Here is a 20,210-nt window from a genome sequence, read left to right as displayed (position 1 = left end):
AAGCCAACATCAACATCAACGTCAGCGGCAATGCGGCCTTTGCCTTTTTGCCCAGCCTGGAGTTTTGGGCAGTGGGCTTAACAGCTAAGCACTGAGCTAGAGCAGAGGCTTTGAGCCGCAGCCAGTTGTCTGGCTCATGCCAACTGTCGATCTAACCGGCCCCCCCTCCAACCTAACCCGCCCTCTCTCAAAACACAGCACGCTGCTGTCTACAGCTGCTAAGCTGCGCATCAATTTTGCATGCCAGTCGTTACTCTCCCTCTCTCTATCGCACTCTCGCGCCCTTATGCTCTCTCTTTGGTTGTGTGTAGGCTTTGCGTTTGTTAAGCTATATGCATCTATATAGTTATCTGTATTTTTAGTAAGTCACAAGTTTTAAATGTCGCATTGCTGGCAGCTGCAAATGAAACTCGCACAATTGTCATTGCTTAAACTAACTAATGCTCTCTCTCTCTCTCTCTCTCTCACTCTCTTTACAGCAGCAAGTGTAGGAGTTGAAGCAGAGCGTCGGACACCACTGGAAGCAGCAGCAGAAGCATAAATAAATATGATTAAGCTAAAGAATATATAAAAAGAAAGTTCAAATGAAATAACGCAATATAAAAACATAAATAAGTAAGCAGCAGCAGCAGCAGCAGCTAAAGAAGAAAAAGAAGAAGAAGTAGAGGAAATAGCAGCAGCAGCAGCAGCAACTGCGGCCAAAACGCAACGAGCCAAAGGCAAAAGGCCAACTGGCAGCTGGGGAGCAGCAGCAGCAGCAGCAGCAGCACTTGGGCCGTTCGTCTGTCTGTCCGTCCGTGCCGCCGTCCGTCCGTCCGTCTGGCTGGCTGTTGCCAGTGTGTGCAAGCGAGATAGTGAATCGAGCTCAATTACGCCGCCAAACTGTCGTGTCAGCAACAACGTGAAATGTGCAATTCCTGGCTGCTGCTCATAATTGCGCTCACTGTTGTCTGCCTGTGGAACTCGCAACAAACCGAAACATCCAAATCATGCCCAGCCGAGTGCATCTGCTTGTCCCAGACTCAAGTAAGCTTAACAATGTCTCTCCCTCCCCTCCCCACCCCCTCTCTCTCTCTCTGACACTCGCTCGCTCTCTCTCTCTCCCTCTTTGCCCCTGCTCTCGCTTGCTCTTTGTAGTTGTTCCACTTGTAGTTTTCATAGTTGTTGGCTCTGTGCAACATCATCATCATCATCATCATCATCATCAGCATCATCATCAACATCATCATCATCATCATCAGCATCATCATCAACATCATCAGCATCATCAGCATCAGCTAAAGCAAAGAAAACTGTAGCTGCTGCCCTATAAAGAGCTCGTCTGGGGGATCCCCGGCCTGGTCAGACTCTTTGCCACACACACTCGCGCACACACACACACACACACACACTTGCGCACAGCTGCTTTCTGCGCCCAGTGATGAACACGAACAAAAAAAAAAAAAATTAAATCGAAAATGCTGGGAAAAATGGTCATTTTCCTTTGTTTCAAATCCACACTGCATCCACGCTGGGTTGGGCCGAAGGAGTGGTGAGGGGAGGGGGGGGGGGGGGGGGTGGTGCAGGCGCATTCCACTTGTTACATTCGCTTCGTGCGTCCGTTTGTCCGTCTCCCAGTGCCGTTTCTTACATTTCATACCCTGTACCCATGGCAAATGTGCCCGACGCTAGGGTATATACTGCACATAAATATCCATGCCAGATCGGAGCAACGAGTAATCGATATATTCTTGGCCATAAGAGCTGTAATTTGGTATCGATAACAATCGAAAACTATCGATTATAGAATAAAACCGGTTCTGGAAACTCTGTTAGCCACAGACACATAATTGAAATTTAGGATCTTATATTGTATAAAATCGTTCGATAACCGCTGCCAAAATCGATAACTATCGAATTCGATAACTATTTATAGTCGATATCTATCGAGTTCAGATCGCGTTTCTTTAGCATTTTTAAGAGATAAAATGAGCTACATAGATTAGCAGAGATAAACAGCTAGCACTTGCTCAAGATCGATAACTATCGAATTTCGATAACTACCGACTTCAGGCCAGGTTTTTGAGCACTTCTTAGAGATCACATCGACAACATAGTCCAAATTTGAAGTTAAGCTACTTTTAAATTCAAAATCGTCAACTAACGAATTTCGATAACCTTCTGTTTTCGACATTCATCGATTTTAGGTCGCTTCTTTGAGGCATATCTAAAGTATTAAAGGAGTTACGTATATCGAATTTGTTATTTAGTTTCACTTAAAGCATATTTCACGTTTTTGTAAACTATCCCAAAATCTTGAAACTACTTGAAAATACACCACGCGAGTCTCTGGACTTTCGCGCTTCTTGAACTGCGTCAGCTCAACTACTAAAATGTAAAATTGTGAGCTTTCTGTTCAACAATTTTGACTTCAACATCGCCCCAATGCACTTCCATGTTGGTACGATTTTTATGCGATTCGTGTTTGTATAGGGTATCTGCTAGTGGGCTGCTCTCGACTGTTGCACACTCTTACGTTTTTATTTTTTATTGTTGTTGTGTGTGTTTGCCAGCCTCGTATTCAATTGTCTCCCGTGAGAATTTTGCGGCCAGCTGCAGGCAGAAGCAGGCAGTCCGCATCCCCTTGCCACGCCTCGCTTAATGCGCATCCTTATTACCAATGGGGCCGAGAGCGCTCGGTGCCCGGCGCTCGGTGCTCGGCGCTGCTGGCATCGTCATTTTTACAAAATTGAGAACTTAAGTGATTTCATTATTCCAGATTATGAACAATGAAATGATTTACTCAGCACTCGACAAGACAACAACCCGTCAGAGGCAAGAAAAACCCAAAAAATTAAAATGACAAAAAAAAGCGAAAAACAAAACAAAAAACGTAAATAAATTGAGGCGAACTGGCGAAGTCCTTGCTGTACTTAAGATTCGTTGTACTTGCAGGTCAGGTGTTGCCTACTTTGAGGCCAATTCGAGTTCAGCTTAAGGCCGGGCTGGGGTCGGGGTCGGGGCCGGGTCTGCGGCGCGTGAAAAGTGTGAAAAGCTGAAAAATGTGTCGCTGATTTTGCTGTTGCGAATACGAAATTTCATTAAATCGAACAAGAAAGAAAAACCCAAACAAAACAAATAACAAGCATAGCTGCCTTCTGCGGCGCACCGAAAATGAAATACGCTTCCGATGCCTGAAACTGACAAGGTTTTCCCACAACAAATACATACCTGACTCTGATGGGTTTATTCAGGCCAGGTTTTCTTCGGATATGTGGAAAAACAAAGCGTTTTTCACGCAACAAGTCCAATTTCGAGAGATTGATTTTAATTGAGGAGCTCGATTCGTTTGATTACTAACAGTATGAATGTTGATATTGATTGAGAAAATACATTTATGCAATAAACATAAAATATATAGAAATATAAATAGGCAGCTGCTTTCGTAAGTATCGTGACAGTATTATCGGAAATAAATATTGACTTCTCGCGGTGCACAAATATTTCAGCTGCAATCTTTAGACGAGGCCCACAAAACTATTTCGGGTGTCTCCAGCTCTTATTGTGCCCGAGTTCGATGAGTTTGAGGCATCGGACAGGGTATATAGGGTATACGGGAAACATAATGGAATGGAACAATGCGGAATGAAACGCAGCGAAACGTATTGAAACGAAACGTTGGGGCATGCGACAACAAAGCATGCACATAAACAACTCTTAAACGAAAAAAACACAAACAAAGGCGAACAAGAAGAAGAAGTAGCATATGAAAAAGAAAATGAAGAAGAAGAAGAAGAGCTGGCAAACTGCAAGAAATGAAACTTTTAATTCGTTCATTTAAAAGGTGAAGCGTATGAAAATTGTGTAAATGTTACGCAACTCCGACAAACGCAAATGCAGGGGGCGGCAGATGGGGGTTAAAGTCTAACGCCTGGATAGAGGGGTATGCAATGATGGACAGTAAAAGCGAAGGACAACTGAGCTGGGCGCGGGGTCGGCATAGGGGGATAGACAACGATGACATCAACGTGACAGCGACAAGCGACGCGACGCGACGCGACGGCAGATAGACAGATGGCCGGGCAAAGGGACGAACAGATAAGGCATCAGAAGGATGAACCGGAAGGAGGATTGGCTACAGCGGACATTGTTGCGATGACTATGACGAGCGAGATGTTGTGTATAGGGGAGGGGGAGACGGGCAGAGGAGAAGGGGAGGGGGGTAGGTCTCCCTCTCTACAAACGCACACATCAGCACATAATAGTTGTAAAAAATTAAAGCGCAAAGCAGAGACGCGACGCGAAATGCGCGAGCCAAAACGTAAAACACAAAACAATGTGGGGCGGAAGGGAGAGTAAGGCGGGAGGGGGGGTGTGTCTGCAAGTAGGGCCAAGCGAGGTTGATTAAAAAGAACGCCGAAAAAATTGAAACGCAGCTACAAAACAGAAGAAGAAGCACCAGCAGCAGTGGCAGAGCATTAGACAAGCGGATACCCTATAAACACAGCGTCTTAGAGTGTGTGTATGCTTGTGTGCGTGTGTGTGTGTGTGCGTAGCCAAGCTAAGAGGGAGTGGCGGTTTCCTATAACTATGATATGGATATATAATGCACATATAAAAACTTAAAGGAGGACTGGGTGTTTCCCATAGATATTCTAAAGATATATATATATATATATAGATATCCAGGTATACTTATACATACATATATCATACGCATCATGGATTTTCAGAGGCTTTAAGGTTCTGGTATATAGGGGAATGGAAAGTTCCTATAGATATTATATAGATATATACGTATATGTAAAAGACTATATGTCTATATATACACATTAGCTGTGATCATCATCAGCAGTGATTGTCGATAATTATCGATTTTCAAGAAATAGCTAATTTATAGATGAGCGCATCTTAGCTTTTTCTAGAAAATTGGTAGTTCAGCTAGATCGAGGGCCGAGTTTATATATAAGTATATAGATATATTTCGACTGACGTAAAGAAAATGCCTTTTCGATATTTATCGATATTCAATATCAACAAAATTGATTTACGTATTCTCTATATTATACACATATATACCGCATTTCCAGTTGCCATTCGTTGCGAGGTATGCTTAAAATGTTTGGGTGTAAGTCGATATTTATCGAATTCAAGAAGAGATGTCATGTAAGAAAGACTTGGCAGTTACAGCTCGTATAAGTCACAATATAAGTTTTCCCAGAGAGCCTAGACTCCAAATCGATATCTAGCGATAGGCTGGAAACGGGAAAAGTAATCGATAAAAAAGAGCATTGTCTCTGACAGAAACAGCATACCCCATTTTGAATTTGCACAGAGTATGACAAAAAATGAAGAGAGAGAGCAACATGAACAAAAAAAAAACGCGATTTAATTTTATTTGCAGCAATAAAGCCGCAAATTCAATTTTCGCCTCAAAATTGACTAACATTTCTCCCCTCTCTCTCTCTCTCTCTCCCTCTCTCCCTCCTTCAATGTCTTGCAGGTGCTGTGTAACACGGGCGGACTCGAGCAGATACCGCTGCGCCAGCTGCCGGCAACCGTTGAGAATCTGGCGCTGACCAAAAACAACTTTCCAATCATCAAGCCGGACTCGTTTGCCGGCCTGCGTGCGCTGAAGAAGCTCTCGCTGGACGGCAACAATATCACACGAATCAAACAGTTCGCGTTCAGGGGACTGCCCCGGCTGCGGGAGTTATCCATACAGTATACACCGCTTCAGATGGTGGCGCAGTTCGCGTTCGCGGGTTTGCAGAATCTGTCGACCATATTGCTCAGTCACAATCAGATCCAGCGGATCGAGGGCAATGCATTTGCGGGCACCTCGAACATAAAGCTGATATTGTTGAGCAACAATCCGCTGATACGGATCGAGAGTTCGGCCTTCTCCAGCTTGACGAATGTGGGACATTTGATATTGCCATCGGGCATCAGGAGCATCGAGCAGGACGCCTTCTTTGGCATGGATGCGGTCGGGCTGCTCAAGCTGGCCTACATGGATCTGAAGGAGATTTCGCCGTTCACCTTTCGCGGTCTGTCCAATGTGCTGCTGTTGACGCTCCAGGAATCCGATTTGGGCGTCATCTGTGCGGACGCCTTTACGGGCCTCACCCAGGTGGAGACGCTGCAGATACTGAACAACAAGATCGACTCAATTGAGGAGCTTAACTTTACAAATACGGCGGCCATCAAGCATCTCAAGTTCCATGGCAATCATGTGCTGGAGACGCCCGATCCGAATGCCATCATTGTCGATGGCGTTGATCATCTGCAGCTGGTGAACAATCATTTTCCCTGCGGCTGTCACATACACACCCTGCTCGACGGGCCCCTTGCCGAGGGTGCACACAATCTGAGCGATTTTCTCCAGAAGAACTACTGCATCTCGCCGCTGGAGGTGAACGGACGGGTGATGAGCGAACTGGATATCGATGCGATCGGACGCTGTGCCGATCAGCTGACCAAGGGCAATCTTGGCTCCTCGGCGGCCAGCCTGGCTCTGGGCCTCAATGCCATGCTACTGATTGCCGTTGCCAGCTGTGTCGAGTGGCGATATGCCCGCCTTCTGGCCGCCCGGCTTGCCCAGCTGCTCAGCCACAGTCACATCGCCTGGCGTCGCCGCCGGAAACGCCGACGGCCCAATTAAGCAGCCACACACTGAGAAGGCAGGGCGGCGCGACAGAGAGGAAGAGAGTTGAAACCCGTTTGTACTTGAATCTATTTCCCGCTTAAAAAGTAAGTAAGTCCAAAAAGTAAATAGAATAAATCCCATTGCAACTGTACCACCAAAAGGCCTACCCTCCCTGAATGCAGTTTGATTTGAACGCTAGCTAGAATATTTCCAAGTCATAAACTAAACGTTAGATATCCCTCTTTATACCCTTACAGAGGGAATTCTAATGCTGTCGTGAAATGTGTAACGCATAGAAGAAGATATCTCCGATCCCATAAAGTATATATATTCTTGATCAGTATCAATAGCCGAGTCCGTCTGTCCGTCTGTCTGTTTCTATCTTCTAGCTATCTTCATGAAACTTTGCAGAAGTGCTTCGTTCTGTTGCACGCAGTTCATATGTCGGAACCAGCTGGATCGGATCACTATATCATAGCTGCTATAGGAATGATCGCTCGAAAACGGGCAAAGCATAAAGAAGAGGTTTGGTCTGCAAGGGTATTAAATGTTCGGCGTGTCGAAAATAGCCCCTCTTTCGCGTTAATGACACTCTAGTTTCTATTCTCATTTTCCATTGGTTTATTATTATTCATTTAATTTGCTAGACAGTGCTGAACTAAAACTCAGCTTGTGTGTTCAAAAATGAGCTTGTTCACAGTAAGAAACTTTTGAGCAGAGAATATTTCAATTCAAGTATGCATATAGAGGACAAATCAAGGTTGTGAACTGATGAGTGCGAATAATAAGGCCGGAACGTTCGTTCAAATTGTGAACCGAACGACTGAGTTGATTTTTGCGTTGGCTTGCAGCCCTGGTCGGGATGTTGGAATATGGCGTAAAACAATATTTGTCATATATTTAATATTTAGTTGAATTTTATGGCGTGAACGACGTGAGTCTTTTGAGGTTCTCATAATTCTTATAATAACTAACTAACTATTAAAAGCAACTATTTTTATTTGATTATTTATTTACTTATTGACATTTGTATTGCTTTAGTTACTAAACAGAGTCAGATTGGCAGATCTGAGGGCTGGATGCATCTCATTCAAACATCATCTTGTCTCTTTTTTTTTGGGAACTGCTAGCTAGTCTAGTTTTTGGCCATGTTCTCCATTTGATTTTCATTTGGCTTAAAACCTTTGGCTCGTGCTGCTGATGTCACAGCTCTGGCAGGCGTTGCTTTGGTCAGCTGCTTATCGCTGCTATCACACGGCCATTCACTCGACCCTAATGGGCCCCTGTTCGGGCACAAAGGTGTGTGTGTGTGTGCCCATATACCCCGTGCAGCATACCCTGTACACATTGCCATCAATTTTTACGTTTCACTTGAAATGCAAATGGAAAATGGTTTCAATGGTTTCTCTAGCTCTTGCTCTCCCTCTCTCCCTCCTTGCCTCTCTCTCTCGCCTTTCTCATCTTTAAATGCATTCGGACAGCAGTTGCAAAAAAAAAAAAATTCGTGGCATTCATCGTCATATTCCGAACCGTTAGCCAAATCCAAATCCGTAACCGGTTTTTGTTGCCCCCTCCACCCACCCAACCCCTTCCCATTTTGTTTTTATTTCGGGTCAGCCCGGACTGTTGGCTGTTGGCTTTTGGCTCCGACACGGGCCGAAACCAATTGAACTGCAGCCAGCCTTAAAGGCAGCCTCGGATGCTGCAGCTTCAACAGTTTCATTGTGCTGCTGTGGCATCACTTAAAGTGCTGCAGGCTCAGCTGGCGGCGGCGACGGCGTGTCGGAGAGTGGCACCGAAGGGGCAGAAAAGGGGGGAGGGGCGGGAAGGGGCGTCTATGGGTTAGCATACAAAACGAATACGGAAATTACAAATTCTATTCACTCGCAACGGCATTGAGGGAGCGCTCTAATTCGTTGCTTCAACTTGTCCCTGCCCCACCCACAAGCCAGCCCCTGCCACACACACACACCAACACACACACACACAGCTGAAACTTTTGGCTAGCTAGAGCGAGCTGTATACTAGGCTGCGGAAAGGCAATGCTCCGGCGGGTCTATTCTTTAGACGCTTATCGCAAAGGATTTAGATTTATCTAACTTGATTATGATGCTAAGCATTGCGCCGCACACACACACACACACACACACACACACACTCGCACACACACATTCGCCGGCTACTTGACTGAGTGATTTTGGCCCCCTTCCCCACCAACAAATGCTCAGAGAAATCATTGAAGGAAATTAAAACTTTGTTTACTTTCGAGTCCACTTCTTGCAATGCCAGACACGCCCCCATTTGCCCACACCCAACTGCCCACTGCCACGCCTGCATTTAAGGGTATAACTGAGCATATTATAAATTGCTGATACAATTTGACAGTTGGCATAATATGCTACGAGTAAGCCTTTTGTGCAGGCGCAACACAAATCAAAATTTCACGAATTGTAGCACTATTTAATATTTATTTAATAGTCTTTTTATCTGAGCTCACAAATTACAAGCTCCGACATGCTTCTATTCAAGATTGAAGCCCTTTTTGGCAGCAAGCCGGTTCGAACCTTGAAATGCCATATTTCATTTAACATTGAAGTTAACTCTGAGCTAAGTCGCAAATCTAAACGAACCTATATTTATTTGTATTACCTTTTACTGACTGATTGACTAATTTACTGGCCGATTGATTGACAGACATATTGATCAACTGTCTGTGACTGACTGCCTGAGTGATTGATTGACTGATGGAGGGACTGACCAATTGACAGACTAGAGGGCTGATTGAGTTACTGATTGATTGACAGACAGATTAGGTGACTGATTGATTGACAGACAGATTGATCAACCGACTGACTGGTTGATTGATTGGTAGCTGCTAGAGTGATTGATTGCCAGTTTGAGCGATTGACGGACTCGAGCACTGACTGATTGATTGACAGACAGATTGACCAACTGACTGACTGGTTGACTGATACAATGGCTGCTACAGAGATTGACTGCCTGCTTGAGCGATTGACTGACTGATGGAGGGATTGAACAATTGACAGACTCGAGGACTGATTGATTGTTTAAATGATTGAGTGACTGATCGGCAAATTGATTGATTGACTGACTGATGGCGTGAGCGTCTTATTAACTGACTGACTGATTGACCTTAATCGGTTAAGGGTATTTGGTCGGCAACATGCTAATAGTTTCATTCTATTTGGCTTTTGTTTAGCAGCTGGTTTTACATATTCGCTCCCCACCCCCTACACACTGCCCCCTTGCTGAGCACACATAATATGGCAATTTATTTAATAAGTTTGGCATTTGGCTAATTGAAGAATTTTGGCCCAGAGCATGGTACGGCTTAAAGCCTTAACATGGCGGCCGTAGCTGCATTTAAAGTGGGCGTCCCCATGCCCCATGATAGGCGTGGCAGTGCGTTAGCTTAAAACACGTTCGCGTGTTTGAACCGCACGTGGCTGGGGCACGATTTCTGTCACTTGGCTCCTCATGTCCGCAGATCGTTAACTTAATTGTTCCGCTTGAAATCCAAAAACTGTTGTCCACCATTGTTGCGACTGATAGTCACAGCTCCCCCCTCCCCGCCCCTACCACTCGCTCGCCTAGGCCAAGAGTCGCGGCAGCAATGCAATAAAATTGGCGTGACTAACTGTAGTGGGCGGGCCTTTAAGCCTGGTCACACTGCACAGACGCACGGACGCTGGACACACTGGACGGGACGGCAGCCGTGCGTGCCGCTGCCGACGTCGCTGCTGACACGGCGACGACGACGTCCTGCAATCAGCAAATGGTCGACCGCAGCAAAAGTCGCGTAATTAACGCGAGGAACGCTTCGACTGCCCGCCCCCCGGCCCCAATCGCTAACGCTGCGCCCCTCTGCCACCTCTTTTTGCCAACAAGTCGAGTCAAATTAAAGCTTGACCCCCACACCCCTTACCCCTTACCCCGCCCCCAACTCCCTTCACATTCCCTATTCCCCTAGCCACAGCCCAACGGCCAACTGGCTGTCCATCAGCTCGTCAGCCCTTTTATAGCTGTGAGAAATTTAGCCGAAAGTCGCGACAAAAAATAGATTTAACTAAATTTTAGCAAATGGTCGACTAGCAGCTACCCTGCAAAAATTCTGGCAGCTTATATTCGAAAAAGGTTTACTTTTTAACATGGCATCGCATATTTCAGCTACAAATGCAGAAAAGTACGCTAACTAACACTAGGCACGACTGAAAAATACCCTGTAAATAGCTGTTGCAACAAATCAAAGTCTAAACACTTTAAACGGAATTTATGTGAAATATTTGACCAGCTAATAAAAAAAGCTCCACTAACTGAATGCACGACTAGCTGCTACCCTGTAAATAAATTGGAAAGCTATAAGCACTTGTATAATAAACTTGGAAATAATTACTTAAATAAGAATTAGCTGTAAGTGCTTTCGCGTTTGCACACAAGCCAATGCACGACTAAAAATACCCTGTAAAGTGTTGAAATGCCTAAGACTTACAGTCCATCCCTTGAAAAGTGAATGAATCATAATACTATATAAATACTACTACTATATAGTCCAGCATACCCTTTTTGCATCCTCAATGCAAGGTATAGGAATCAAACGAACAAACAGTGAATCAGTTACAGCAACAAAATCGGGCTATTCGCACGAACTCATCAAAGTCTAACAAGCTGAACATGCTCGAAATACTTAAGCACGACTCTAAGATACCCTGTAAACATCGAGCTACAACAATTAAAAGCTCAAGTGATTTTTGCATAGAAATCAACATTGAATAATGCGATTGAGTGGGAGAAGAGCAAAGTTTCGAACTACCGCTGCAGCAAAGCGTACAGGGTATTATGAACACACAGAAAGTGAATGGCTATCAATAAAATGAGCGGCAAAAGTGAAACTCAATGGAAATTGTAAGCGACAATCGCAACGCAGCGAAATTGAAAAGGCCAAGAAAGCAATCAAATAGATGAGAGCAGGGTAAAAACCAGCAGCACGAGCAGGAGCACGAGCTGGAGCAGCTAGCAGAGTGTGTAAATGTCTCAAGTTTCGCGCAATTTAAGCTGTAGAGAGAATAGGTAGAGAACGAGAGCGAGAGCGAGAGAGGGAGAGGGAGAAAGGGGGCAGGTAAAAGGCGTGTCGCACTTCTCAGCTCATCATTGTCGCCGGGTGGGTCAGGCAAATTACCAGCGCCATCAATTAGCTCGACCGCACCAAGGACTAGAGGCCAGCTGCTTGGCTGGACGGGGAAGGTGTGGGGTAGGGTGGAATCTGTGCCCTGAAATATGACAACAAACTGCGATGGGGGGGTTAAACGTTGTCCATTTGCGTGTCGCTGCGCATTTATTTCATTTCTTTTATTTTTCTTTTCTACTTTTTTTTTTTGCCCCTCTCTAGCGTGGCTTGGCCCTTTTTTATGCCATTTGGCATTGCAAATTTATTGAGCTAATACAAAATTTAATCAGGCTGCTAGCCTTTTGGGCAGGCTCACAGGATTATCAGGCGCGCCGCCCATAAATAACTGCAGGGAGGCGTGTGGAACGGGTCAAGGGAGAAATGGGCGTGTTCAAACAGCTGGCGGCGCATTGAATTTTGGCATCAGTCGAACTGTGGAACTGTGGACCTTGCGTTTTTGGGACTCACACACATTTTGGGTCCTTACACTTCATTTAAAGTCAAGGAGTCGCACATAAATTTCCATGCACATAATTAAACGGCCAAATGACAAAGCAAAATCGTTAAATCGGGGTCAAAGAGCGGTTCCCATGAACATAAGCACCCGTTCTGCCAGGGGCCAACTACAAAAGTAATTAAATATGCGGCCAGCTGACCTCACACACACAGCGCAAAGACACGTGTGTGTGTGTGTGTGTTTGTGTGTGTGCGTTTGTCTCATAACAAAAATTATGAAAATCTATGTGGGCCGCCTGTGTCAATTAACGTAGTAATCGACGAGCCGCCAGGCCACAGCTTTGGCCAACGTTGCGTATGAGTTATACTTAAATGCGGGCGCCCAACGACGACCCGCCCACAATTAAGCTCGAATCATTAACATTTTAAAAGATGCTCGCCCGCCCTGCTTAACCGAAAACGGAGATTGAAATTGACATCGACATCCACAGGGCGTCAGCTTGTCAAAGAACTTCAGAGCTACGCACAGTGGGTTAAAGGCTGCCAAAAAATGCTGCAAAATATTCACTGCCACCAAAAATTGGAAAGTACATCATCACACCAAAAGGCAGCTTTGCGTTAATCATCAGTCAATCAATCAATCAGTCAGTCAGTCAATCAGAAGAGACGGCTATCAAATGCAGCTTTCCTATTTAAATTGCCTTCAGCTAATGTCAGCTATCCACAGGCCGAGAATTTGACCAGTTTAGGACTGTTAAAAGCGAGCTGAGAATGTGCCAGACGCTTCTCAATGCATCGATAACATAAACAACTGAATATCGATAACACAAATCGATAACATGCAAAAATCTCATTTTATGCTTTTCGCCCACTGTGCGCCCGTGGAGAGGGTGGGACTTGACAGAGCAGGAAACCAGCACGCAAAAATGCTTAAGTGAGCTTAAATGTGGATGTGAGTTTCTCACACGCACACACACACACACGCACAATCGTGAATCGTGGCCTACCCGCAGGCAGGACATAAAACACATTTCTACACATGTGCGTCCTTTGGGCTGGCTTTTTACTCGGCTTGCAACAATTTAAAAAGTGAAAAACTTAAAGCCTTTAAGTATTTTAATTATGTGGGCTTTGCGCCAAAGGCTAAAACAGCTGTCACACACACACGCGCACACACATGCGCGCACACACGGAGACAGCCTCTTGGCCAAAGCCCAGCAAATTTGTAGCCGCCAGCGGCAGGCAGCTAATTGAAAAATCGCCTATGCCAAAGGCTGCAGGCATTGAGGCAATGCCTTGCCTCAGGCTGTTGCCACACACGCAACCTGCGGCACGACACTTGCCACGTGGCTGTGCGTGTGTGTCTGTATGTGTGTGTGTGTGTGTGTTGTCATGAGTTGTTTTGTGATGTCACCAAAGCTGATGTGACACATGCAAATTAGCTGAGAGTCAGGCACGACGGGGCCAAGCAGTCGACAGCAGCTAAAGTGCGCGCCTGTCACTCACTTACTCACTCACTCAGTCAGTCAGTCAGTCAGTCAGCCAGTCAGTCAGCCAGTCAGGCAGCTAATCTGTGAGCGAGTGGGAGCCGTTGCAGTCAAAGTCCGAGAGTACTTAGCTAATATCCGAAGCGATGTCTGATGGTTGTTAATTGTGAAGTCAGGAAGGAGTTTAAGTCCATAGTTGAGCACAAAGGGAATCCTTCAGCTCGGTCTGGGGCTGGAGTTAAAGTTTTTAAGCTTTTAGCAGGTTGAGAGTCGCAACCTTTGTTAAGCAAACAATTGAAGTCGAAGTGCGCTTAGTTCAAATTCCAGTTGGTAGAAAATTCAACTGATGTTCAGCTCACAGCTCGAGAGTACTTGGTCGCGACCTTCGTTGTGACAGCAGTTGGAGTCGTTACTTTCTTAGTCGTAGTTGCAGCTACCCTTGTTTAGATTCAAGTCGTAGCCGAAGAGTTCGTTGTGCTAGTCTAAAATCTGAGGGTTTGCATAATAATAGAATAGTTCGCGCTATACTTAGAACTCAGCTAGGACTTTCAGTTAAAACCCTATTTCAGCTAAGCACACCGTCAAAACCGCCAGCTGAAAGTCAGCTGGAGTCCAGAAGCAGACGAAGCTCCAGCCTTGCTGGCAAACCCATTAGCCAAAGTCTTGGTCAATAGAGAGCTCTGGAAGTTGGCTCGTTTCTGAATTAGCTTTAATCAGAAACCGCATACAAGTGGACACCTTTGGCTGAAGTAGCACTTAAGGACTAAGGTCTTAGCTCGAGCTCGACAGCAATCAGTTCAATATTTGTTAAATGCCAAGGATCTTTAATTGCAAGCAGAGTCAATCAGGGCGCAGGTCGTCAGTCTGCCAAGCACTCGGTAGGAAGAGTTAGGGATTTATCAGCTTAGATCTTAAGTAAACAGTGAAATGATGATTAAGACGGAGTTCGAGTCAGAGGTCGAGCGACTGTCGTTGGGATAAGGGTTTTAGGCAGAAGGTTTAGCCCGAGTTCGACTTAAGGCAGCCGAGTTTATAAAGAAACCTACGTTGCTTGCTTCGATTGGAGCCCTGAATAGAAGTTCAAGTCTAAGCAGAGTCCGTTAGCGTGCACTTGAAGTCCGATTCGAAGTCCAAGTTTGAGTATCCTTTAGCGATCGTATTCGCAAAATCGAATCAAAAATAAGTGCAAACAAATCGCGAGTGTTTGGTGTCGGCAAACAGCCAGCGCACAATTCAAGCAGATTGCGTTTGAGCCCAAACCGGAACTCTGCCATCGAGGACAGCACAGGACACAGGACACAGTTCAACTTGCACATAAATCAGAGCGAGGGGCGGTTCGAGGAGCTGCGGTATGTCATGGCAACAGCTTCATATAGTTGGCAACATGTCTGCGTGTGTGTGTGTGTGTCTGTGTGTGTGTTGGCATGTGGAGTGCTCGCATAGGCATTCAAGTGCACTCGAATATCCTTTCTAGTCTCGACTGCCTTCCTGCCTTCCTGCCTGCCTGGCCCGACTGCCCGCCTGTCGGAGCATCAATCTGCTTGACGATGTACATTCTGAGCTATGACAACGAAGCATTTTATTGTTGTTAACAGACTCTTTCACACACACACACACGCACGCACAAACAGACAGGCCAGGCGACTCGACACGACGTGCTGATACCCTATAGTCTGAAATGTTAAACAATTGTGGCCTAGCGTGGCAAGCAAAGTAAGCCTGATATGCTGCTATGCCAAGCCAGGCCAAATGGCAGGGCTGCAAACCTTAAATCAAAATTGAACTAGATTCAGTTAACAGTTCGGTTCATGAACCAGTATTTTCTTTATATATATTGCTTTCGGTATTATTTATGCAAGTCGCCAATTTAATTCTTAGTTTCAATGAAGACTTGTTGCAGATATCTCAGATATTTCAGATATTTCTGAAGACAATAGCTTACAGCTTTCTTCTTAAAAAAAATTCTCTTTCAACCGCATTGAACTCCCAGATGAATTTCTTAACCGAATACCATAGATGATCATTAGTTTAGGTTGTAGAATTTGTAACTATATCCAAAGCTCGGACAATTCTTTCTTTTAATCTTCAGCTGAACTATCTATCCCATCCTTTGCCATCCTCTTCTATCCTCTCCTCCCCTGTCTTATCCTATCCTCTTCTATCCTCTTCTATCCTCTCCTATCCTTTACCATCCCATCCTATCCTCTCCTATCCTCTTCTACCCTCTTCTATCCTCTCCTATCCTCTTCTATCCTCTCCTATCCTGTCTTATCCTATCCTCTCCTATCCACTTCTATCATCTTCTATCCTCTCCTATTCTTTACTATCCCATCCAATCCTCTCCTATCCTCTTCTATCCTCTCCTATCCTATCGTATCGTCTCCTCTTCTATCCTACCCTAATCCTTATCCTTTCCTCTCTTATTCTTAGCTCATATCATATCATATATGTAAATATATATAAATATATCATATTTTCATCTTTTTAATCATACATATATATCATGACATATAGTTTATAACATGTAAGCAGCATACCCAGCTTAGACCAAGCCAAATCTGACAGAGTAAAATATGCGAAATTCGTAAATGTTAAAACAAAGACCCCACATTATTATAAATTATAGATGGGTCAATATAGCCGAAGCTGCATTGCCATTTGCAGGGTATAGGATGGCCACAAATTTGTCAAATGCAAAAACACTGCAGTTTTCTATCTGAGTTTGTTTTATCCATGTTTATTTTATGTTTATGCAGCAAATGCCAGGCTCCTGGCTAATCCGGCAGCGAGCTGGCAAAACTGGAGTGCGGCGTCCGGAGTACGGAGAGCCGGAGAGTCCGGAGTGTGCGGAGTGTGCGGGGGTTACCGAGTGCCGGAACGGGTTTGGGATTTTTGTTATAAAGTGGGTTTTGCATGTGCGTGCAGTGCGATGGCAAAGCGCACACAATCAATGCGAATGACTCTAAATTATTGTATCTAACGAATTTGAATCTAATGTGTAAATCATAAATTGGCAAACTGAGAAACTGAGAAAATTTACCAAAAATATAATAAAAGTCAAATAAATTGAAACGAACAGAACAATTAAAAGCGTATTTAAGCATATACGTATATGTATGTATCTATACTATAAACTATATATAAATGTACGTAATAGTGTGGTGGTTTTTTTTTTTAGCCAGATGATAGAGGAACATTTTTTTTTTGCCCTAGTCTGTAGTTCATAAATAAATAAATACATAAATAAATACATTCTATTGGCCAATTAATAAAGAGCAATTTATAAGCAAACAAAACCAAAACAAAAAAAAAAGTCAGCAAATAACAATATCTTAATTACCCTAGACAAAAATTATGCAGATACACACACAGACAGACAGACATGCACACACACACACACACACACACACACACATTATAGTGAAATACACACGCAGAAGTCTAGTCAATTAATGCCACTGAAATTGTATCTTGTATCTTGTATCTACACAAATAGCTAATCTAAACTTAAGCAAAGAAATGGAAAAAAAAACAGCAAGGCAAACAAACTAAAACTAACCCAAAACTGAAGTGGCAAATTTGTACTTGTATTTTATAAAATGCATAGAAAATACCTATATGAAAAAATACTAAATAAATACTAAATACTAAAAGAAAACATACTGCATATTAAAACCTATATAAATAAATAATGTGATACAAAAAACAAAACAAAACAAAAACAAAAAAAAAACGCATTTGCATTCAACGAGAGCTAACAGATCCCCCCCACCCCTTACCACATTACCCCGCTCTGAGCTCCCACAATTGCAGACTGTACATATCAAAAAAAAAAAGAAGAAGAAGAAGAAGTGCAACAGCAAATAAAAAAAACTCATCAATTATGAATTGTGCTCGAAACCAAGAGTTCTGTTAAATGTTTATATGCCCATTAAAAAATCAAAAAAAAAAAAAAATCAGAAAAAAAACCAAACCCTTAAAAGACATCTACACTAAACGCAGCCGAAAGATAGCAAAACAAGAAGAAGAAGCAGCTAAACTAAACTTAAATTTAAAGCGTTGCTAAATATAAACTAACTTATTATAAACAATTGTTGCAACTACATCATGTAAAATAGCATAATTGATACCCTACCCTACACGAGATATACATATATACACCTTATATATGTCTAACTAATTTAAGCCCAAGTACTGTGTGTCTAACTCAAATTACAAAAAAAGCAAAAAACAAAAAAACAAAACATAAAACGCATATTAGAACAATATAGAAAGTGAAATACGAAGTGAGAATTATAGCATTGAACCCCATATCATTTGATATTCCACTCCGTAATCCTCTTCAACGCTTTGGTACAAAATGTTCCAAATAATTCCAGCTCAAAATAAGCTATCTTTATTTTATCATCAAAAGCAAAATTGGCCGCACTTACTTTATTTAAGGCTTTAAGAATTATTGCTGCATTCGACATTTATTTGGAAAACTGATTTTTCAGCATTAAAAATATATTTTTTTAATATTTAGAGATATGGTTTTTGTTGCCTAATGCCTAATTTGATTACTTGAATATATTTTCGCACTGCTTGCAATCGAAATAATTTCAGTCTAAGACACTTTGGTAGAAGCAAAATAAATTTATGGGTGTTTGAAAAGTTTCTAAAAAAAAAAATGCCATAAATATCATAATATGAATATTACAAAAAAAAAAAAAAAAACATAAACTGTATTTCAACTATATTCTATATTTTTTTTTTTTTTTTTTTTTAATATATATTTAATTATATATTGTATTCATTTAAGTTAATTTAAAGCCAGTTATATGTATTGATTTATTTCTATTCAAAACACTTCTTCAAAAGGTGAAATATGCTTACCTTAAAATATAAAAGGAATATAATATAAATATATATTTTATTATGTTGTAAGCCAAGAGAAATTTCTATGAAAATTTTCAGATTTATGCAATAAAAAAAACATATATGATTATGATTTCTCACAAATCTGCCAGCTGAATCATTTTTAAACATAGTTAGTTCAATTTTGTTAATACTTATAGAAAAGAAGAAGGCGAAAATGTTATTGACCAGCTTACTAAATAAATGGAAAATTTTTTTTTGTCGCCGCAGAATAACATATATATATATATATAATAATATATATATATATATATAATAATATATATATATGTGGTTTAACAGTGTATGTCATATATGATAACTATGATAACTATGCATAACGATAACGATAACGATAACAATACATAGCTACTAAAATTGCATACATAATAAAGCCCCTAAAAACTATCGATAACAAAAAACTAAGAAACGAAAAGCAAACTGCGAAAAGAAAGAGAAAGCCAAATAAAAAAACATAATAAATTCAAAAGCCAAAGCGAACAAAGTTTTCTTTATTTTTGCACCAGCTCATTGGACAGTGGGGGGCGTGGCTGGGGCGCTGGGAACAGCTCGCCGCCTCAATAAATCAAGCATCGGGCGCATCATCAGACGCTGCCGAGTCTGGCCTTAAAGCCAGCTAGCGCTGCGGCAGTACAGAGTTGTTGTTGCTGCCATTGTCGCCGGCGTCATTGCCTCGTCTTCTGCTTCCTTTTTACCCTTTGTGCATGCCCTGCCAGCGGGTATATGCCATGGCATGTGCCAGCCAATGTGTAACGATTGAGAGGTTATATGCGAAAGCAGGTAGAGTATATAAGAGGACATATGTATGTGACTGCGTAGATGAGTGTATGAAGCAAATATGCGGGAGTATATTCATATATTTATTTATATTCTTCGTCAGACTAATAATACAACGCTTGATCAATAATAATAATAATGCTAATAATAATAATTATAGTAAAAATTATTAATAATAATAATAATAATAATATTAATAATAATAATAATAATAATAATGATAATGATAATGATAATAATAATAATAATAATAATAATAATAATAATAATAATAATAATAATAATAATAATAATAATAATAATAATAATAATAATAATAATAATAATAATAATAATAATAAAATTCATTGAAAAAAAAAAGCTTCCGAACATTGACAAAAGTATGATGCATATGTATGTGTATAAAAATATGTCACTTTTACAATATGCCTACAAGAGTATTGAAAATTCGGCGCGCCGCAGTTAACACTTTTCCATGGCTCTTGTTTTCTTTTTTCTTGCTGCTGCCGCTGCTGCTTGTTCCGCTTTGCTAGTTGCTTTTTTATTTTTGTGGTGGATGTTGCGCTCTGTGTTTTTTTTTTCATTTTTTTCTTTGTTGTTTTTTTATTTATATGACGCAAAAGCTTTAAATGCGTCAGCAGCAGCAGCAGCAGGACGAGCCGAAGGATAAGGCGCAGTGGCTGCAGCCAACGTTGAGGACACACAGCAATTTCAGCAACAATAATAAATATCGCGAGTCAACCGCAGCCGCAGCAAAATA

The 20,210-nt window shown here is 42.3% G+C and overlaps 1 protein-coding gene across 1 annotated transcript; it reads left to right on the top strand.

The window, feature by feature from the left end:
* The first annotated feature begins 906 nt into the window (after positions 1 to 906).
* LOC115768235 (chondroadherin) lies at positions 907 to 6,643 on the top strand. The gene is made up of 2 exons (XM_030712760.1): positions 907 to 1,026; positions 5,483 to 6,643. The coding sequence occupies exons 1-2, from the start codon at positions 907 to 909 to the stop codon at positions 6,641 to 6,643; spliced, it is 1,281 nt and encodes a 426-aa protein (XP_030568620.1).
* Positions 6,644 to 20,210: the final 13,567 nt, after the last annotated feature.

Source organism: Drosophila novamexicana, unplaced genomic scaffold (genome assembly GCF_003285875.2).
Source record: "Drosophila novamexicana strain 15010-1031.04,08,12 unplaced genomic scaffold, DnovRS2.1 tig00001711-arrow-arrow-pilon, whole genome shotgun sequence".
Classification (NCBI taxonomy): Eukaryota; Metazoa; Arthropoda; class Insecta; order Diptera; family Drosophilidae; genus Drosophila; species Drosophila novamexicana.
Note: the sequence above shows the minus strand (reverse complement) of the source record. Positions and strands in the feature narration are given on the sequence as shown.